The 22,862-nt window shown below is 46.1% G+C and overlaps 1 protein-coding gene across 4 annotated transcripts in view; it reads right to left on the bottom strand.

Annotated features, from left to right (window-relative positions):
• LOC105898242 (voltage-dependent R-type calcium channel subunit alpha-1E) overlaps positions 1-22,862 on the bottom strand; it is a 130,568-nt gene that overhangs the window by 28,669 nt on the left and 79,037 nt on the right. For 2 of the 4 annotated variants that reach the window (XM_031575501.2, XM_031575500.2), the window contains exons 8-25: positions 22,285-22,478; positions 14,923-15,026; positions 14,496-14,611; positions 13,967-14,020; positions 13,247-13,288; positions 12,202-12,288; positions 11,531-11,740; positions 10,859-10,971; positions 9,986-10,098; positions 9,345-9,476; positions 8,549-8,618; positions 8,012-8,129; positions 7,616-7,683; positions 6,962-7,053; positions 2,420-3,268; positions 1,860-2,152; positions 1,136-1,253; positions 591-720 (exon numbers count right to left, since the gene is read on the bottom strand). In XM_031575501.2, coding sequence (XP_031431361.1) covers positions 591-720; positions 1,136-1,253; positions 1,860-2,152; positions 2,420-3,268; positions 6,962-7,053; positions 7,616-7,683; positions 8,012-8,129; positions 8,549-8,618; positions 9,345-9,476; positions 9,986-10,098; positions 10,859-10,971; positions 11,531-11,740; positions 12,202-12,288; positions 13,247-13,288; positions 13,967-14,020; positions 14,496-14,611; positions 14,923-15,026; positions 22,285-22,478 — 2,903 coding nt within the window. The remainder of the gene's footprint in view (positions 1-590; positions 721-1,135; positions 1,254-1,859; positions 2,153-2,419; positions 3,269-6,961; positions 7,054-7,615; positions 7,684-8,011; positions 8,130-8,548; positions 8,619-9,344; positions 9,477-9,985; positions 10,099-10,858; positions 10,972-11,530; positions 11,741-12,201; positions 12,289-13,246; positions 13,289-13,966; positions 14,021-14,495; positions 14,612-14,922; positions 15,027-22,284; positions 22,479-22,862) is intronic. The other 2 variants (XM_031575502.2, XM_042708868.1) reach the window with 1 other exon arrangement.

The raw sequence follows: 22,862 nt of genomic DNA, 5'->3' as shown, positions 1-22,862 counted from the left end.
ACACACACACACACACACACACACACACACACACACACACACACACACACACACACGCACACTCACACTTACACACACAAGTGTATTTTCCCATCCTCCTCAGGTTCAGAGAGTGATAACTTTGATATTGCTTTCTCTGTGATATCTACAGTATTCATCAGAGACAGCCCCAGTCAGTGCTGCCGGGAGGGCTTGAAAAGTGTGTGTGTGTGTGTGTGTGTGTGTGAATTGTGTCAGTGTGTATGCGCCTCTCTCTCTGGTAGGTATCTCTGTGTCATTCTGCCTTTTGTCTGTGTGTCCTTCTGAACTTGTGTGCATGTGCACATCTCTGTGTCTTTGTGTGTTTCTGTCTCCTTTTATGAGTGTGCCGGTGTGTGTGTGTGTGTGTGTGTGTGTGTGTGTGTCTGTGAATGTGAATTTGTAGTGTGTGTGTATGTATGTGTGTAGGGTTTCTTCTCTCCTAACTCTTTGTGTATGCGGCTCTATCGCCCTCTTGCACTGTCTTTGCACGGCCGAGACGAGAGAGCGAGGGCTGGCCATGAAAACAAACGCCCCTGTCTATCTGGCGGCGTGTGTGGCAGGCCTCTCACTTTGTTCCAGTCCGAGTTGGTGGCCACCGGGTCCTCGGCGGCCAGGGCGATGCTGCTGGCCGCGATCACCAGCAGGATGGACATCTCAAAGTAACGCAGGTTGACAATGTAGTGACAGGCCCTGCGGACACTGGGGAGAGGGGGTCAGAGAGCGAAAACGAGAGAGAGAGAGAGAGAGAGAGAGAGAGAGAGAGAGAGAGAGGTGAGTGTCTTCAGAAGAACAGACAGCTGTCAAGAGAACGGGTTTAAAGAGCATGGAAGAAAATAGGGGTGAGGAGGTGGGTAGAGATGGAGTGAGGAGGAGAGGTTAGAAGAAAAGGAGAGGTGAGGAGGGGTGAAGAGGGCAGGACGTATGGGGTGCGTGAGGGTGGAGTGAGGGAAGGGAGTTAAAAGGAGAGGAGAGAAAAGGGCACAAAAAGAGGGCAGAACACAACAGGAGTGGAAAGGAAAGGGGTGAAGGAGAGAGGAGAGAGCAAAAGTGAGTGAATGAGAGGGAGGAAAAAAAGAAGGAGATTGAGGTGAAGAGGAGAGGAGAGGAATCTTACGGATTGGTGGGTTTGAAGAGAAACATGCTGTTAGATGGTTCGGCTCTGGGTGGATTGCTAGCCTCCTCCTCCTCCTCCTTCTCAGACCTCACCGCAGCCTCCACGTCTTTGGTGTTACCTGCGGCACCACAACACCTACATGATACCAGCAACACCACACAACGGACTCCATAATGAAGCAGCATTTTGTCACTTGTCACCCTGAGAAGTATGGGACGGGGAAATAACACAATAGTACATAGCCCGGTTTCAACCATCTACACATTAGATAGTATGGCTGTTCTGCATTATTCTTCTGTCATATTCATTGTAAATCTTTTGCGTCTCACATACCTAGCACCTCTCTGCACGGAAGATTATTTTCTCTGTCTGTTGAAGATGTGGCATATTGATACATAACACAATGGAGCCTACAGACATTCTAAGCTCAGATAAATCACATGTAGCATGATACCATTAACAACCCCTCAATAAAACCCTTCATAAAACCAGATGAAAGGAGGCTTACATCACAAAACATCTGCGGTGAGGTTAGAAGATCTCGTGTTAATGTAAAATATCAGAAAATATGTTTAGGGATTGAATAATTTAGCTAATACTGTATTTTTCCCCCAGATATGCTTTGTATGTTGCTTTGGACAACAGCGTCTGCGTAACCCTAAGAATAACCATAACCATGTTCCATGAAGTGACATGTAAAGGGGTCAAAGGTCATGTGATTTACCACTCATGGAGGTCAGCTCCAGTGAGGACGTCTGCAGGTCTGTCACCTCGATGACTACGCTGCCGCTGAGAGGGGACTTCTCCGAGCCGAGACTGGAGGGATCAAGGTTGACCCCTCCCTCACCGCCACCCTTAGAGCCATCCGAGGGGTCGGGGGCAGGGTCATCGGAGAGCTGTAGGGTCGGGGGGTCATCTTGGGAGGACTCCTCCATCCTTCTGGTGTTGGGTGAACACGATTCGGGCGTAGTGGACAAGAGGTCGGGAAAGGCAGAGAATTCTGGGTCATTGTGCCTGCTTGGGGCAAAGAAAACAAGGAGCTTTTTTCCACAGAAAACCAGTTCTGGACTGCATCACTTTAAAACAGAGAGTTCATTTAAATGCCATTTCATAGAGAATAGAGATACTTCTACATTTTTTGTCCAGACAAGCTATCCTTCATTTCATGTCAAGAAAAACCTGGAAAATGACAGATTTTTGGGAAAACCACAAGCAGAATAGAACAGTGCTCATTACTAAATCAATTTTGCAACTGATTCCATCACTCCTGTTCCAATGCGTCACCTCTGTTCATTTCCGGATGTTTCCCTCTGGCCAGCACCTCCTCCCTCGTGGTTCTCCTCCTCCGCTGTGTCCGACGCCCCTCTCTCCCTGCTGACGGAGCGGCTGCACTCCTCCTGCGAGTCTCTCCCACCTGGCTCCTCGTTCCGGGCCTCCCGGTGCCGCGGCCTCCTGGGCCTCACCCCCATGTCTGGAGTGAGCGTGTCCCCGGTGGGGGGGCGGAACTTCCTCACCGCCCTCTGCCTCCGCTCGCCATTCAGCCTGCGGGCGCCCAAGGGCTGGTGCCAGTGGTTGGTGACTCCCTGCTTCGCCTCAGTCGCCGACGTGGCCTCTGGGCTGGGCACATCCGCCACCAGTGGGGGTTCCGGTAACGGCAGATCCATGACCAGTGGCGGTTCCGGCAGGCTCAGCGGCGGCTCAGGCAGAGTCAAGGGATTCCCACTCAGGGTCAGATCCATGGGCAGGATGGCAGTGGTGGTGGCGTCCCCAGGCACAGCGGCAGTGGCGTCTGGCGTGGGGGCGATGACGGGATTGGGCAACCGGCACGAGCCATCGGTGGGGGAGAGCGTGGGCTTGCAGTTGAGCTCGTGGTTGTTTTCCTCGCCGGGCTTGCCGCTGCACAGGACCTCACGGCTGGACATCTGCCGGTGACGGCGCAGCTGGCTGGTGCGCTGCTCCCACACGGACATGGTCAAGCGCCGCCGCCGCTCCCGCCTGGACATGAAAGAGGTAGAGGAGTTGAATGATGGCGCTCTGACGCTCTCGGCGAATCTCTCCGCCTCCTCCAGGGAGTAGGCGGGGTGGCTCCTGTGTATGGCACGCCTCCTGTACAAGTAGGGCCTCCTCCGCCTGCTGGAGAGAGAGAGACACAAACACTGTCAGGATGGCCAGTCAACAAAATACACAACTACTCACCTGACTCGGATCCTATTTCAAGCGTGATAACTATAATAACCTTAATAATAGCCTAGGTCTCATATTAACTTAATGGCATCTCATAATTGGAATTTTTACGATACATGTTATTTACCACAGAACATAGAAGCACTGTTCCACTATGTCTAAAAAAATATTAAGCAGCTGCGAAATCATGGTCTTTTTTATAAAAAAATGTAAGTCATGCTTGTTGTAAACTAAATTACATGAAAAATTAGGATACATTCTGTAGTTGCTTGCACGGATGTGTGCACTGACAAGAGATTTCATTTTGGGACCCACAGGAATGAGATAAATGATCTGTCTCGGGGCAATCGATAGCATGTATTCCAATAAGAGCCAAAAAGGGTATGGCTTGGTATCCTCAGCAAGATCTATAACTCACTGGTGTTTACAACATCTGATTTGTAGGATTAAAAAAAAAATAATGCTGATGTATCTTGTTGATAGACAAGTTGGCTAAACCAAATGACAAGGCCCCAAAATCTATGGCCAGTGCCCAGGTCCATATAAATTGTGCAATGTGGAAGAAATTAATTTGTCATCAACATTACTCAGTGAGAAATGGCAAATCAGAGCTAGAAAGATTTATGAATAAAATGGAAAGAAGGCAGAGACATGTGCAACATCAAAGTGACACCCAAGAGTAGAGCAGAAGACAGAGAGCAAGAGAAAGGGAAAGAGTGCTGGAGTGGTGAAGCAGTAAAGGGATAGGGATGGTTAACGTAAGTGTGTCATCCGGCGCCATGAAAGTAAGCGGACAGCGTAGAAATTGTAATGAACAGACAGTGTCTACTTACTCGTACTTGTACTCTTGTGAGGTCCGTGTTATCAATGAGCGATTGGTTGAAAACAAGACATTAGTGCTTCTGAGAACTCAGACAAAACAGGTCCTGTGACACAGTTCAAAAATACCGCAGGCTGTTGGCTGCTAACAACAGAACCATCGGCCAATTACGGGGTTAGCCAAACCTCTGGATAGACTCGGTCATAATTTTGGTCTTTGTTTTTTTTTTAAAGTCAATTATGTGACTGAAGTACCAGCTTGTTCATCATTCAAAAATGTAAAGTAATGAAAAAAGATCCTAAAAGAAAGGTAACTATATGCTTTGGCAAATATTTTGGTCTGTGTCACAGGCTAGGCAAAGCTCCACACGACAACAAGATGGTAGCAGTATTAGATAAGAGCAACATCCACATGTACAACACGAACATTTTCATATCAAAAAACTTGAAATGTTCAGACATTTTGGAGAAACAAGACACAGAAATAGAACATGTATAAATGGTGGTCGTTTGGCAAAAGCATCAACATAGGTTTAGTACAGACAGAGATAGCCCCAAGGGTAGCATTCCCAGTGTGCATGTCAGCATGTCTGCGTGTGTGTGTGTGTGTCTGTGTGTGTGTGTGTGTGTGTGTGTGTGTGTCTGTGTGTGTGTTTGTGTGTCTGTGTGTGTCTGTGCGTGTGTGTGTGTGTGTGTGTGTGAGTGTGAGTGTGAGTGTGTGTGTGTGTGTGTGTGTGTGAGTGTGTCTGTGTGTGTGTGTGTGTGTGTGAGTTAGTCAAAGAACACGTCCTGCTAGTCATGCCAAGTCATCGCAGGAGTCATGCCACTGGGTCTCATGCCACTGGGTCTCATGCAGAGGTTTCCCAAAGTGACGTGGACATGCCGCAAACCGCCTGCGCTCAGGTTCCCCCGTGGGAGGGCATGCCGTCCCCCAAATGCCAGCCATGCACCCTGGCTCTACGCTCACACCCCTCCTCACGGCTCGAGGGGGTCAGGCGACCAAAGATCAGGGTCTGCCCAGTGTACGGAGAACCAGAGAACCAGAGAACCCTGTGATATTAAACAGCTAACAGATGCATTCTGACAAGGCCTGCACCTCAGACCTTTTTCCCCCCCGTTTTAGTTCTTTTTTCTCTCTCCACTGAGATACCTTTTTCGTCTGATTCTCTCTCTGGCATACCAGACCTAGCTGGCATACCACCTCATTTCTCATCATCTAACTGATGGCACTATTTTTGTGAGTTAAAAAATGGGTTGTTTATCTGCGCATGTCTTCAGTGGTTCCTACGTCAAATTCTATTGATACTGAAGCCTTCCCTCTGCCATCTGCATGCATGCAGCGTAGAGTCAGCGGTTAAAACTGCATGCAGACCGGCCGGTCCACTGCTGTGTCATGCTGTGGCATGCTTCACTGTAGCTTCATGCCCCATACAGGCAATACAATACACTTTCACACTCAACAACACAATGCACTTTTCCAGGCCATTCTTGTGGCATTCCTCAGGTTGACCCCCAGGTGTATTCTATCCGCCTTTCACTCAAGACCAAGCACACTTGTCCTATCTCTCTTGTCTTTATTTCCTGAGGAAATGGTGGGGAAGATGCCGAAGGAATTCTCTCCCAGGCTCAGTGTTTTCGGCTGAAGCTGTCTCTATGACAACATAATAGACTCATCCCCTGCATAGGCTCGGAAGCCTGCCGGTAGCCATGGCGACACACACTGCTCCATTCGCAGCAAATTATACTGGTGCAACATAAGCCAGGGGGGGGAAGGAGAGGGGGGGATCAATCTGCTGAACACTCCCCTATGACTCCCGCTGGCTGGCTAGAACAACTGTCCCCTTGCTCCTAAGACTAACACTTTTGAAAAATGCTATCCACAAATAAAGCCTTCCCCCTCTTGTGGGACTTAAGATTTTTTTTATACTTTACTAAAACCCAGTATCCATTAAGCAGTATAAAGGATTCATAATGCCTCATAGTGACATCTCTATTTAACTCTATATCCTTATACATAGCAATGACTGCACTCATAAAGCGTTACGATGTTATAATACAAACCCTTACAGCTGGAAGTATCAGAATGCGTAATAAAGCTTATTTTACCCTCATGATAATGGCACTAAGACATGTTTGCCTTATGTCAAATGCTGCTTATTCACAAAATGCTCTTTATGAAGCCATATGTGACTCCATACAACCTTTCAGAATAATAGTTGTGGAGGGCTTATACTACTACAATATAGTGCTTTGAGTGCAGGCATGTCTATTTACAAATAATTATATAGACTTGTGTCATACAATACATACACAAATTTAAACGTTTTTATAAATGTTCATAATGCTTCATGGATACTGGGTTTAAGTGAAGTGTTACAGGGTACTTTTACTCCACCTTTACTCCAAAACACTATGTAGCTTAACTCCTGTTGTACACGTTCCACGTGACCTCGGTATACGGTATGCTACTTGCACTAGGGCGCTACTCTGCTGCTCTCTTCAGTAACACACCCTGAGCCGAAGAAGAAGGTCTGAGACTGTCCTTATTATTAGTGTGATGGTCAGTGCACACTGCAGATCTCTAACTCAATGTCTGGAGATGGAAGTCAACGCGATTGGGGGGAGGGGGGGGACTGGGGTGTGTGTGTGTGTGTGTGTGTGTGTGTGTGTGTGTGTGTGTGTGTGTGTGTGTGTCAGACAACAGAGAGCCCACATGGGCTGAGGGGGTTAGTAGGTGTTAGTCAGCGTGATGCTCTGGTGTCACTTCCAGTGGCAGTGGTCAGGCAGGCAGACAGACGGGGCAGGCCCGCTCTCGCCACTTACTCTGAGGACATGATGGAGGACATGGGCCCTACTTCCTTGGCCTTCTGCAGGGCGTGCTTCTGGTTGAACGCCGCTTCCTCCTCCTCTTCATCCTTTCAGAAGCAGGTTGGTTAGGACTTCACTAGTAGTACATACTAGATAATGCATCCTCACAACAGTTGGAATATACAGTGCAAGCAGGGCCTTGAAACTTGCAATACTTGCAACTTGAAGGCTCCACTGAGAAGAAAAAAAAACGATATCTTTGACATCATTATAAAAATCAGTTTTAAGGGGTGGGTGGTTGCCAAGTAATCCATATTGGACATATGGATTCAAAAGCAGTGAAATGTTGCCTAATTACTAATGGATGACTCACTATTGATCACGCATTGCAAGATGTGTTTACATTGATTGTTTCACTGGATTGGACCTCTAGGCACCATACTGCACTGGATCTTCTGGCACAGACGATCAAGCCCCGCACATTCTGTTTCAACATTCCAGCCAGCTTCTCTCTGCTGCAGCCTAACCAAAGGCTGACTACAATAGCCAACCACAGCGTTGGAATACATAGCCCTACTACACCAAGTAGTGCAGTCCTTGCAACAGATTTAAATATGAATATTTTTTGTTTATCACTGAGTGTCACATTAACGGGTTGCGGAGAGTTACCTTGGTGAGTTCCTGAGCATTGGCCAGATTGTCCACAGCAATGGCCAAGAATACATTGAGGAGTGTGTCTAGTCACATTCTGGTCAAGGAAAGAACTGTACCCTCCTAAATGCTGCGTTCATCACCTTGTCTCTGTTATAGAACAACTGTATACATGAAAAACCTGGTCCTGTTTTACGGTATATAGTGTTTCAAGGCTATGGCAGAAGTGTCACATTCATTGTGGGAAGAAAGGTAACACACTGTTAATGGTCATTCAGATGTAAAGGTCATTAGCCACTCGGTTTCATTAAAAATGCATGTTTATATTAATTACACATTTCGTGTACTGGGCTGAGTAGCATTGGCTGTTCTGAGGCCTGTTGGAGGGGGCTGTAGAGGACTGTGGAAGGATACAGTTGCCAAACAGAGTGAGAACGATGAAGTAGATGGAGGACCACATGCCTGACTTCACCCCGCCCTGAGAGCGAATCCCGTCATACATCACCTCATTCCAGTCCTCACCTGTGAGGATCTGTAGCACATAAACACACACACGCACACGCACACGCACACGCACACACACACAACTGTGAACAATGTTATATTCATACTGTAAATTACAAACATGACCATCCTTGATATACTCTCATATCCTTTGCTTTGTGATGTTAATATTAATTATGTCAGGGTGTATTAATGCATGCCTCATATATCAATATGAGGATTATTTAGCCCTGTGTAAGACAATATTGTGAAACAGCAGGTGTGGGTGTATTGTTTTTATATGATTGGAAAATGTGTTCTATATTGTCTGTTAAAATTATTCAGGATCATTGAACATGATTATAAAATTGCTTTTACAATTACTACACCCAGCAAGGGGATACTACTAAAAGACCTATACACCATGTTTCTTTGTTAAAAGATCTGATTTGAGAGACTGGTTCTAACCTGAAAGACGGTCATGATGGCGGCTGGGAAAGTATCGAAGTTTGTGGGCGTGTAGTCTTCAAAGATGAACCTGTTCACAGAAAGAGAGAGAGAGAGAGAGAGAGAGAGGGAGAGAGAGAGACAGAGAGGGAGAGAGAGGGAGAGAGAGGGAGAGAGAGAGAGAGAGAGAGAGAGAGAGGGTGCCATATGAGTGGCAACTGCATTTCCCCTCATTGATCTTATTCAGGTGGACTGGCTTCCTGCCTCCCTCGCCAAATTAGATTGTTTGCCTCTCCCTGGGAAGAGGGGGGGGACCTTTTCGCCTCATCTAATTTTTTTTTTTAATTCCTTTCTTTTTTTTTTACTTTTATTTCATCCTGTCTGTGGCTTTGTTTTTCCTCCTGTAATAAAGTGGAATGTTTGGCTTGTGGTCTCTGAAGGGTTCAGCCACCATCACAGCAAACCCGATGGGAACCACAAAGATGGAACCCCGATGCGCCGCTATTTGCCGGGCTGAAATTTAATCTTGTCATCGTTTTGGTTCAGATGGCCAGGAGCGGGAGTGAATGGGGTGAAACTATCAGATTAAATGTTTGCCAGATCTCAAGGAACCATTTAAACAAAACAAACCAAGAAAGACAACAACAACAAATTACTGAGAACATATTCTGTGCCATGGTGTTTTCTCCAAAATAATTAGAAACAGCTTGTTCTGATTTTCATTTAATTTACGTCTTTTTTTGCATACGAAACACATGTAAAATGCCAAGCCCGAAAGTGACCCAACAGTTGATGAGTTTTGGCTAGTGGGTCATACCTGCCGCCGAAGAGCTGCATCCCCAGCAGGGCAAAGACCACGATGAAGAGGAAGAGGAGGAAGAGCAGGCTGATGATGGACTTCATAGAGTTCATCAGAGACACCACCAGGTTCCGCAGAGATGCCCAGTACCTGGCGGCCATTTTTACATACATCTCAGTACCAGTCCAAAACAATGCTATTAAATTTCACAGTCATGTTGTGAACAGATCTGGGAGATCTGGAAGACCCAAAGATATATAATATCCCACTTGCCACTGTATCTTTCCTGTCCGAATGGAAAGTCTATTCAATATACATTAGAAACACTCTTGCAATCTTACTGGTGATGTACAATACTACTATATTATAATATCATATTTTTTATCAAATTCATGAATCATAATAGTGCACAATAATAGTGCACAGACAGACATTGCTACTTAGTTTGGATGAGTTAGGAGTTAGTACATGAAAGAAAACTTCTGCATAATGGCATAAAATGGCCGCTCTCCTCCAGCTCTCTTTGAAACGGTCCTAGCTCAGTCCTGTGGCCGAGAGGTGACGAGATGGCACTCAGCAGCGACAGCGGCAGTCTTGCAGCAGTGGCAGCAGTAAAGCTACAGGGAGCGGGGGCTTATCGGCAGCCTCGCAGCACTCACTTGGTTATCTTGAAGATCCTCAGCAGGCGCAGGGCTCTCAGGACGCTGATGCCGAACGACATGCCGGGTCTGATGAAGCCCCACAGCACCTCAAGGATGCTCCCCACAATCACCTGCCAAAGCCCCATCAGGAGACCCCATGAGCATTCCAGCCTCCACTTCAGAGCTCAGACACACCCCTCCCAGGAGATGTCATAGACACCAGTACACATGAAATCTTTAGCAGGACTGAGTAAATATTTCCAGCCATTCATAATTTTTTATAATGCTATGAATATTAAATTGAATCTGTGATACCTGAAAGCGGTTGCTATCTCAATGATGGGAAAAGGATTCAATTGACCTGTTGCTATGTGTGTAGTCTGCATTGTAATTGTGTAATGACAAACCTGATCCAGATAAGAGCAGTGCTATCAACATGGATGAACTATAGTTCCAAACACTCCAGTGAAATGAACCGACAGACATATTTGTATTCCACAGCACAAGAGCCAATGGGATGAGCAGCCGCCCTTGTCCTCACATCATCTCTTAAATTAGCACAATATTAATTTCCGCTTTCCACAGAACTCTCTCAGTCCTATTCTGGTACTGACACCTATTTCATTTGTCCTCCCCAGCGCGCAGAGGAGCAGGAGTGTGTGTGTGTGTGTGTGTGTGTGTGTGTGTGTGTGTGTGTGTGTGTGTGTGTGTGTGTGTGTGTGTTTCTGTTTGTGTTTGTGTTTATATGTTTGTGTGTGTGTGTGTGTGTGTGTGTGTGTATGTGCCTGTGTAGGTGAATGTTTTAGTTTTTTTTTGTGTGTGTGTGTGTTTGTGTGTGTTTAGGTGTGTGTGATTGCCTTGGAAATGAAAAGAGAAATTGACTGCACTCACTCCAAAATCAAAGCGGTTGAAGGAGGAGTGGAAGTACAGGCGCGGTCCCATGCCGTACATCTTTAGAAACATCTCCGTGAGGAACAGGCCCAAGAACAGGAACTCTGCATAGTCTGCAATGCACATCCATTAGAGCATGACATGGGGAGGGAAGGCAAGGACATCCTTAAAAAGTCACCAGTTTGTCGTCAGCCATTATATGAAATCAAACTAGAAGGCGACTCGGAGAGCGCAGACCTCTGCCAAATGCCCTATCTCGCAATGTTAACGAAAGTGTAAAAATGATCCGTGGATCTGGCCCGTGACTTAGACTTTAAACAGATTCTCCCTTGGCGCATGCTACACCACTCCACCAACATTTTCATGAAATTCAGCCTGGTAGTTTTTACGTAATTCTGCTGACAAACAAACAAACATAACCTCCTTGGTGGAGGTACAGATGGTCTGCTTAAAGAAAGGACAAGAAGACTGTATGATTATTACAACAACAACAAAAAAAAACACAAAATACAAAGTGGAAAGCAAAGCGAAAGAACAAAAAAAATTGCTGCTTAAAAAACAAACTATAAACAGAAGAAAGGCTCCTCATTCCGCTATAGTGACACATCCTTGCTACTGTTACCAGCCGATACAACTAGTAGGCCATAGGTAACAGTCGACAGTCTGACTCACAGAGGAAAGTGGATAGCCACTCGGGCTGGTCGTGGTGGACGATGGCCACGCAGAGCGTGTTGAGGGCCACCAGGCCCAGCACAGTCCAGTAGAAGGTGTGTGTCTTCACCATGCGCCGCACCGAGATGCGGAGCATGCGTTCCTTGCGACGGAAGTACGCCGTCGGGCCCCGCTTGGCGCTCCTGATGCTGGCTCTATTCAGGGGCATGCCTGAAACAGCACAGGGGAGGAGGAGAAGGAGGAGTCATGAGGAGAGGAGAGGAGAGGAGAGGAGAAAAAAAACTGATTGCAACAACTGGCAAAGGAAATTATCATTTTATGGATGATTTTCTATCAAAAGTAGAAAAAACATTCCTTGCAAACATTTTTGATTATCTTAAGTGGAGAAGCACACACGCACACACAAACACACACACACACACACACACACACACACACACACACACACACACACACACTCTATCTCTCTCTCTCTCTCTCTTAGCTCATCATGAAATGGAAAATAAATGGTCAAGTAATTTCTGAGTCATTCTTTTGACCCAAGAGCTGTTCTCTTTATACCCAGATTGGTAACTGGCATGAAATGACAAACACCAAGAGACCATAAGTATGTCTTAGCTGTCTCAGTAGCAGCTCTTCACTGGGTTTTTGTCTGTCTCCACAGCACTCACCCACAGAGGAGATGTCTGTGTACTGATCGTCCCCTGGCCGCCGGTGGATAGCCTCTCCTCTCTTCTTGATGGTGGCTCTCTTCAGCACTGCAGATAAACACACCTCGTGTTAACACTGTGCATATATACACTGGCCATACATACACTGACAAGTATATAAATACCACACAATGACAACTCCAAAAGATTAGCTGTGTATTTAAAAACACAAAGACTATGGGAGTGGAGAGAACACATGGTTAGTGGATTATAGAGGCAAAGCTGAATAAATAGTTAATCAGCTCATTAATATGCACAGACTACTTAGCGCATAAGCACAGTGTATGATGGCATCAAACCTTAATCTCTCTCTGCAGGGATTTGATAAGTAAGAGTATTATATTTCTAGTAACTATAGAGTTGTCATAAAACACATATTAATTCCAAATATGTGCAAAACATTTAAGGATGTCAAGGATGGCTTGTAAGGTCCAAATTTAGCTGCTTCTTCTGCATGCAAAGGAACATGTTAATAGGAGATTTGCTCTATATAACGGATACGCAAAATGATGATAATTAGCTGCAGTGAAGCACAGGAAACTGACACAGTGCAAGGCTGGCAAAATGTCAACCAAGGTATTCGCTATACAGTGCACCCTTAAAGACACCTTTATTAAACTATAATCCCTGAGCATAATTCTTAACATTTAATTTTCCCTCTTAGCTCATGTAACACTCGCCCCAACATTTGCCAAATGCACCCTGACATTCCACTTCACTGTTACCGTGGCAACACAGATGTAAACATGAATCAAGGCAATTACATGTCATGTATTTATGTCTCGGCAAATAGAAGATCCCTCCCGACTACTGCCTCCTCATCTGTGGACTAGAAACTAGGGATTCTCTTTTTTTAACTGATCAGTACTCTTAAAGTGCCACTATTTGGTGTCAGGGCCCTATCTGAAGCCTTTGTTTTATCACATGAACGGATGGGGAAGGTTTTTTTGTTTTGTTTTGTGAGGAACAAAAGGTTTGCAAGGAGTAATAAACAGAAGTTCCTCACCATGGTTACTGTCTGTTTCCCATTCAGACAGCGTGTCGGGAGCTGTCAATCAACATTTGAATGAAAAACGACTCGCTTGTTGCACGGTTTGGAGAGAGAAACATGATTCAATTTTCACAAAGGTCATACCCTTTGTGCATGCATGGGTGTGGCACGTCCAGACATTAAAGACAGTGCCTGAGATGGCAGGCTTTTGAACATGAATCTTTGAGCCTCCACTGGCTCCTTATTATAAATGCTGGAGCATTTGCTCACCAAGATGAGTTTTGTCGGACCGTATTAACAGATGGCACACACATGCATACACTTACACACCTCAGCAGGTTTCCATCCAACAAGAGATTCGTTTTTTTTTAGACTTTCCATTATGAGTTTCCTGAGATGAATCTGAGGGTCATGTCAAAGTTGCAGATTGATTTATACAGACTGTTGTTGCTGAGAGTGTACTCTTGGTGCAGAGAATACTTTAAAATAAATTAATAAATGAACACCAAGCGTCAGAATGACAATATGGGCAGGGATATTGAACACTCACAAGCTGAACTTCTAGGCCGGGGAAACGATGAGCAAATCAAAGAGGTGCTTGTTTGGGGGGGGGGAACACTAGCACTACTGAAGCACAAGCATTAAATTATGTATGAAAACCAGTGTGGCAGACAGCTGTAGTGTGAGAGATCTGGGAGAGGTTGGGTGGAAGTTGTGGTTCACATGCAGTCTTACCATCCAGAGCAGAGGGCCCTGAGTTTTTGTTCTCCTCCGCAAGCATGACCTCCTCTGAGACAAAGGGAAGAGCAAGATACAGGGTGTAAGAGAGCAAGAGAAAGGAGACAGAGAGAAAAAAAGGAAGGAAAGGAAAAGATAAATGGTGTGAGAGGAAGAGACAGAATGGTTTTGTAAGTTTGATGGAAAAGGTTTCATTGGCCTCGCACAATATACATTCCCTCCCAGAACACCTGATGCTCAGTGCTTCTGTATAGCACCTTTAGAAATCAATTGTGCTCCAGTTTGAAATCATACTATACTGGGACATTACTCTGTTACATTTCTACACTACCATACCTTTATCATATAATACCATACCTTTTTATGAGGGTCTACTACATACTCTTATGCTACATGCTACTTACTACATACTACAGAAAACTGGAAAACTCCTTTCTCACTGACTGCTATAGTGTGTTTTTTTTTTGTTGAATTCAATAAATGGGTGTCACGGATGCTGACAGTGTCCGAGGATGAAAGCTCTCACCTGCTCGGTCGATCCAGGCACGGTAGCCGTTGAGCTCCCTCTCGATCTGCTGCTGCCGACGCAGCTTCATGAAGGCCCGCCGGTTCTCCACCCGCTCTCTCTCCTTCGCAAACTCCCTGAGGGGCAGACAACCCAGAGGGCAAAGGTCAGGTTTGGACTTAGGCTGGAGTGCCACTGATTGAGAAGATAGGCTGTGGGATGTGGGATATGCCATGGGAAAGCCTGATCTGTGGCCCCTCAAGGATAGAGGACTGGAGGCTAAGTTTGGACCTTTACAGAGTACTCTTTGGATCAAACACAGGCAGGTGAGTCAAAGGCAAAAATGAGAGGAACTCCAGCTTAATTTCTTCCTTTCCTTTTTGACCGTGTGCTTTGCCCACCCACTCTCAACCCCTCTGCCATCTCAAGTTTAATTCCACCAACTCACCCCGACAGCACTCCCAGAACCAGGTTGAGCACGAAGAAAGAGCCGATGATGATGAGGGGGATGAAATAGAGCCAATTCCAGGTGGGGTTTAAGGCATCATTGGTCTGTGTAAACAAGAGAGAATGGGAGTGAATGAGAGAGAGAAAGAGAAAACACAATGAGAGGCAATTTCACATCCTGGAAAAGGCAAGAGATGAACCGAAAACTTTTAGTCGATCAGAGAATCCACATCTCTCTTGGGGGAACTTCTGCTGCGGCTTTCTCTGCTTGGAGAGGACTGAGGACCTACTGTCAGTGAAAGGAGAGGGAGAACAAGTATGTGTGTGTATGGCTATGGAACAAGACTGTTTTTTTGCATGTATGTACTTCTCTGTGTGTGTGTGTGTGTGTGTGTGTGTATGTGTGCGTGTGTGTGTGTGTGTGTTTGCGTGTGTGTGTGTGTGTGCGTGTATGTGTGTGTGTGTGTGTGTGTGTGTGTGTGTGTGTGTGTGTGTGTGTGTGTGTGTGTGTGTGTGTGTGTGTGTGTGTGTGTGTGTGTGTGTGTGTGTGTGTGTCTGTGTGTGTCTGTGTGTGTGTGTGTGTGTGTGAAATGAGGTGTGGTAGATCCATCAGCAAGGTTGTCCACAGTGGCAGCGGCGTGTCATGGCTGTTAAGCAGGTGTTTCTCAGCAGCTGCGGAGAGGGGGAGTCCCAGGTGGCACTCATGCTGCTGCAGGCACACGCCACTCCTTTATAGAGACCAAGCACACTTGGGTTCAGTTGGGTTTATGAATATTAGTATTAATAGTCTCCTTTTGTGCACTGGCATTGTTAAAGGATAAACTACTGAGACATATGTATATTCAAATAGTATATTTACAAAAATGTCTCTATTACAAAATAAATGCATAATAATGCTACATTTCACTCCATAACTATGTAATTATAAACAGTGACGGTTTTGGGTAGATAATAACTGAATAGCCTGAACTGAAATAAACAATAAATAGCTTTACTGTCTCCTCACTCTACCTCCTTAAGGCACCTTATTTGCCCTGATGGTTAAATCCACACAAAGCCAAAAGGGAGTCATCCCTTCTCATCTGCAGCCTTGCCTTAAGATGTCTGCAGCGTGCACTGGAAACCTGATCATCCTGTCATGAGCGACAATCACCTACACCCTGTAAAGATACTCAACTGATTCCATCCTGTGCCTTGAAATAGGCCGAGTAATAAAATGAGCTGTAAAATGTACTGAAGAATAGCTAGAGGGCTTTAAGGACTGTGTGTGTGTATTTTGTACTGCTCTGCTAGTTAAATTGTACTTAGATTACTTAGATTACTCTGAATTTGCACTATCTTGGCAATTACCCTGTTTGCCAAGTTAGTTTCACTCACTTGCTGGTTTGTCAAGCCACACCTACTACAGCAATCAGCTGCCTTTGTGTAATCAGAATCTGGGGGTGCCTTCAACCGGAGGCAATCAGTGAGCCTGCTATTTTAATAGGACTGGTGCTGAAGCGTCAGCGGAAGTGTCAGCCCTCGTGTTCAGCCCTTTTCGTGTGAAGACCTTTTTGGGTAAAGATATGCAAGTCTACCTGCACAAGTCCACCGAAACAAGGATCACAAACCAGGTAAACTTTTAGATTCTGCCATAGCCATGTGTCACAATAGCATATCTGTTGTCACTGGTTGTCAAAAAAGATCTCAGCGCAGCAGACGGCAGCGCAACTTGGGTAACCTCCGCTCACTTCAACAAACCTCATCTACTGTAACCTCTTTCTCTGTTGGCCTGTGGAACTGTCAGTCTGCAGTCAAAAAAGCAGATTTCATCTCAGGTTATGCCAACCACCTCTCTCTAGGGCTCTTAGCTCTCACGGAGACATGGATCAAACCTGAAAACAATGCTATCCCAGCAGCACTCTCCACCAACTATGCCTTCTCCCATACTCCCCGACCATCTGGTCGTGGAGGTGGCACTGGGCTGCTGATTTCAGACAACTGGAAATTCACTCCACTGCTGCCTTCAAACAGGTATGCCTCCTTTGAATATCATGCAATTATGGTAACTGCTCCTGTTAACTCATGTGATTGTCATCTACCGTCCACCAGGACAACTGGGTGATTTTGTCCATGAGCTGGACACCCTGCTGTCATCCATCCCTGACCACGAGTGTCCAACACTCATCCTTGGCGACATGAACATCCACCTAGACAACCCCAACTCAGCTGACTTTCGGACCCTGGTTCACTCGTTCAACCTACAACAGGTCCCCACTCCTCCAACTCACAAAGCAGGAAAAGAGCTTGACCTCATCCTTGCTCGGAACTGCACCACGGACAACCTAACGGTAACCCCTCTGCATCTCTCCGACCACTTTTTCATTCGCTTCGATGTTCGGCTCATTGAGCAACCCTCTGTCCCCCCTCCGATGGTCTCGTTCCGGCGCAACCTCCGCAACCTCTCTCCCACCCACTTTTCCTCTCTGGTTTCTTCTGCTCTTCCACCTTTATCCACTTTCTCCTCACTAGGTGTCGATGATGCCACAGAATCTCTCTGCTCCACTCTGAGCTCATGCTTGGACAGTTTGTGTCCACTTTTCACCAGACCTGCTCGATCTACCCAGTCTCATTCGTGGCTGAGTGATACCCTCCGAACGCAGCGCTCCAATCTCAGAGCGACTGAGAGAGTGGCACAAATCTGCAGCACTGGACGATCTTGCAAGCTACCAGACACTGCTGGCCTCCTTCTCATCCAGCATCACTGCCGCTAAGAAGACTTTTTTCAATGACAAGATCAGCGGTGCAACTGACGCTCGCAAACTATTCTCCACCTTCAAAACTCTGCTCTACCCTCCTCCTCCTCCCCCAGCTACTAACCTCACTGCTGATAACTTTGCTTCCTTTTTCACAGAGAAAGTGGCAGCCATCGGGAAACAGTTCGACCAACTGTCCCCCCCCCCCCTAAGGGCGCAACCGTCAATGGCTCATCATTTCCTTTCATCCCTCTCAGCGAGAGTGAGGTCTCCAAAATCTTAACAGGCAGCCGTCCAACTACATGCCCGCTGGACCCCATCCCATCCAACATCCTTCAAGCCATATCACCTGCCGTCTTACCGGCAATAACACAGGTGATTAATGCTTCATTTAATTCTGGAACATTTCCTTCTCTTTTCAAAGTGGCTCGGGTAACGCCGCTGCTCAAGAAGCCGTCTCTCGATCCCACTCAGGTAGAAAACTATCGACCGGTCTCACTTCTCACGCTCCTTTCTAAAACCATTGAGAGGGCAGCTTCCAAACAGGTTACCGAGTTCCTGTCAAAGAACAATCTCCTCGATCCAAACCAGTCTGGATTCAAAAGCGGTCACTCCACCGAAACAGCCCTGCTGTCTGTAACGGAGGCCTTAAAAACAGCTAGAGCAGCAGCTCAATCCTCGGCTCTCGTCCTGCTTGACTTATCAGCTGCGTTTGATAGAGTCAATCACCGCATCCTTCTGTCCATACTGTCAAGTATGGGCATTTCTGGCAATGCGCACTCCTGGTTTGAATCCTACCTCACTGGGCGCTCGTTCAACGTGTCATGGCAAGGTCAGCTGTCTGTACCTCACCGCCTCACCACTGGGGTGCCCCAAGGCTCGGTGATGGGACCACTGCTCTTTGCCATTTACACCACCTCGTTGGGCCCTATCATCCGCTCGCATGGTTTTTCCTACCACTGTTATGCCGATGATACTCAACTGTTTTTCTGTCTTTCCCTCCTGAGGACACCACGGTCTCGGCGCGGATCTCGGACTGTCTCGCTGATATATCCACATGGATGAAAAATCACCACCTTCAGCTGAACCTGGCCAAAACGGAACTGATGGTCTTCCCAGCCAAACAGGTCATCCACCACAACATCAATATCAATACTGACTCTTTATCTCTTGCTCCATCCAAAACAGCAAGAAACCTCTGGGTCATTATTGATGACCAACTGACCTTCACGGCCCACATCGCCTCTGTCTCCAGGTCGTGCCGCTTTGCGCTATACAACATCCGCAAAATCAGGCCGTACCTAACCCAGTATGGCACCCAGCTGCTGGTGCAAACCTTGGTGAGCTCCCGCCTTGACTACTGCAACGCCCTCCTAACGGGCCTGCCGGCTTGCGTGGTGAAACCACTACAGATGATCCAGAACGCGGCGGCGCGTCTGGTGTTCAACCAACCGAAAAGGGCACACGTCACCCCGCTACTCATTGAGCTCCACTGGCTGCCAGTAGCTGCTCGCATTAAGTTCAAGTCACTTATGCTTGCCTACAGAGTGCTTGCTGGTTCTGTTCCCACCTACCTAAATGCTCTTGCAAGGGCAAATGTTACACCCAGGACGCTGCGCTCGTCTAGTGAGCGTCGTTTGGCACTGCCGTCTGTGCAAGCACGGCAATCCAGACTATTTTCATTTGTAGTTCCACGTTGGTGGAACGAACTGCCTAGTACTACCAGAGCAGGGGCGTCCCTCTCTACCTTCAAGAAGCTTTTGAAGACCCAACTCTTCAGAGAGCACCTCCCTTCCTAACTGGCACCTGACTAGCGCTTAACTTGCACTTCAGCAGTTACATTCCTGCACTTCTTTTCCCTTTTTTCTAGGTCGTTGTTTTTCTAATTCTCATGTATTTATTGTTTCACCATGCTTTTTATTGCTCTTAGCTTGACTGTTCTCTCCCTTGTACGTCGCTTTGGACAAAAGCGTCTGCTAAATGAATAAATGTAAATGTAAATGTAAATGAATACAATGAAACCTCCATGCCATCTGAGGATCTACAGTCAAAGTGGTAAAATTCTAAAGTTCTAATGAGGGAATACATTTCCTGAAAGTATTGTTTGCGACTATTTAATGGAGGCTGTGCAACGAAACTGGGGTAAAAACCTCAGACTGTTAAAGCACCTCTCTGGTTTTGCTCAGCCATATAATCAGCAGCATGTCCAATGCTCATTTCACCTCTGGATTAAACTAGCCACCAAGCTTCAGTAACAAATCAAGACATGCTCTTAACAAGGATTGAGAGGGACTTCCTCTCCATGTATGTGAAATTACCACCAGTGATCTCAACCCCAGTGATATTTCAATCCATTAATCAGAGACCTGTTGCAATTGTCCAACAGTTGTCTAAACCACAGCAGCGTTTGCGGATCCTCGTGGAGGAGGAAGCAGTGGCAGATACTGACAGACAGTAGTGGAACAGCACTGCACATATGTATCGCTTGAACGTACCAAACTCCAGAGAACCTTTCAGTGCTTTCTGCATTCAAACCCTCTCCTCTTGTTTAGATTTACTAACTCAACCTCAAACAACTCAATCTTGCCTGAAATAAATAACATATATATATTTATTTATGTATTTATATATTTATTTCAGGCAAGATTGAGTTGTTTGAGGTTGATTTTTCAGGCAAGATTGAGTATGTATATTTATAAAAAAAAAGAGAACCGAGACCTGGCTATCGATGGTCAACAACGGAAACCGATGTATCATATTGTGCCTTAAATTGCCTCCAGGAAAGGCGCCCCTCTGCCGCTAATGAAGCAAGGTAAAGTTCAGTGGATGGAAATGGAAGAGTAAAATGAAGTGTGGCGGAGGAACGGAATTGCCTGCTGATGCCTTAATTCAGGAAGCCCAAAAAGCCTCGCCTCCTTAATAGAAAAAGAATCAGTGCTATTGATTGGCTCAGCTGGCAAGGGTAGAAACGAGCAGTCTGTTCCACAGGCACTGAGAGTGAGCACAAAACACACGGGTACAGTGCTTTGTGGTATGGTGTGTGAACAACCACCTCCTCTTAAATGTGGGCAAGATGAAGGAGATGGTTATAGATATTAGGACGACCAGGACTAAGATGAACACCATTTCCATCCAGGGAGAAAGGGTGGAGGGGGTGGAGGGCTACAGATACCTGTGTGTTCACATTAACAGACTGGACTGGAAATGTAATGCTCAGGCTCCCTACAGGAAGGAACAGAGCAGACTCTACTACTTGAGGAAGCTTAGGTCCTTCAATGTGTCTTTCAGCAAAATTTTGCAACCTTTTTGACCAGTCTGGTGTTGCAAGTGCAATTTTCTTTGCAGCCATCTGTTAGGGCAACAGCATCAGAGCCAGTGCCACTAAGACACTGAACAAGCTTGGTTGTTGAGAGAAGGATGTTGCACAAACTGCTTAACATAATGGACAACACTTCACATCCCCTGCACGACCTACTGGACAACACTTCACATCCCCTGCACGACCTACTGGTCAGACAGCAGAGTGGTTTCAGCTGGAGGCTTAGCAGTGTACACCATATTACCAGTGTACACAAGGTATCGCATAAATAAGTCTTTCCTAGACAGAAATAAACAACAGATGGTGAAGTGCTATTGCATACTGAACAGCACCCAGGGTGTTGAGGCACCTCGGGATATATTTATATAGAATAGTCAGAGCGGGGGAGGCAACCAGAGAGAGGAAGACAAGTCTAATCTTATTCGCATTAGCTGTTACCTAAGTAACATTTGTTCAGCTCCATTTAGAAACGGTAAAAAGCAATACAACATGCTCCAAGTGGCATTTTCACATACAAGAATCCCCTGCAGATACTGTGATGAGAGCGGAGCATGAGTGGATATAAATGGCATAGCCATGCACCCAAAGTATTCATTCTTTCAAAGTGTGTGTGTGTGTGTCTGTGTGCATGTGTGTGTAGCTCAGCAAAAGATAGAATACACCACAGGGATCAATAAGTGATATGATCTTACTAGCAGTTTATACCAAACACTCCACAGACGTACCGCACTGGGCCTGTCTATCAGGGGCCTAGAGCATAACAAGCTGGTGTGACGGGCCAGGGAGCGAGGTGGGAAAAGGGACCGGACAGATGAATTACCTGCTTTAGTGCTAGCGGCTAATGTGGAGGGGCTAATTAGTAGCTAGGAGAGGCAGAGCTGCTTGGCTGTGCCGATACGCGTAACATATAATTGACTTTAATGCGTCATTCGGTTGTTTCTCTGTGCAATCCTACTGGAGCAGACTATTTGTGTAAAAAAAGAGATGGAAATGACAACTGATAAGGGTGATGTGGTACTTATAAGGGAATTGATAAAAAAAAAATGCTTCCAATTTGGAATGTGAATGACACTTCAGAGACCCAATTGCTTGACTGAATGGCCTCATGTCTTCCATTGATTTTGATTCCAATGAAGGCCTTCATTAATCCTTCCACAGCGTGTAATCACTGTATATAGGTGATTTGGGTGGAGGGACTCATTGACCTGCTTCTTCTTCGTCAATCAGTAGAGGTCAGTGGGTTCACACTGCACCACAGAAGTGATCACCAGAACCAGAACAGTGCAGCCTGAGTGGGGGCATGACTCACATTGTAAAGTACGGTGGTCCAGCCTTCCATGGTGATGCACTGGAATACAGTGAGCAGGGCAAACAGGATGTTGTCAAACTGGGTGATCCCGTCGTTGGGGCCGATCCAGGTGAAATCGCTACAGGTGTAACCGGGCGGGCACTTCCGGAAGCCACAGGGGAACTCCACCTCTGAGCTGACCAGTGTCTCATTGTCTGTGAGAAATAGAAATGCTACAGTTAGCACTGACAAAAGGTTGAGCTCAGAAATTCTCAAACATCAGGAAGAGATACAGGAGACTGACGATCCTCTGTGAGATTCATACACTATGATGAATCTCAACTTCAATGCAATGGCACTTTCTAACTCTAACTGCATTAGTGCATTTGAAAAACATTTGTAAATTAACCCTTTATTGTATTTTATGTTTCATCTCATGACCAGCAGAAAAGCCAATAAAAAACAGTCCGTGCCGGTCAAAAATCCTGAGAGACTGCAGGCCCACTGTGTACTACCGCTTTCCTCACAATACTATAACCACCATCTTTGATGCCATTTGGAAGGACAGCCTTTGACTTTATTCCCTCCGTCACAGCCCA

The sequence above is a fragment of the Clupea harengus genome, chromosome 10 (assembly GCF_900700415.2).
Source record: "Clupea harengus chromosome 10, Ch_v2.0.2, whole genome shotgun sequence".
Lineage (NCBI taxonomy): Eukaryota > Metazoa > Chordata > Actinopteri > Clupeiformes > Clupeidae > Clupea > Clupea harengus.
This window is presented reverse-complemented; position numbering and strand designations above follow the sequence as displayed.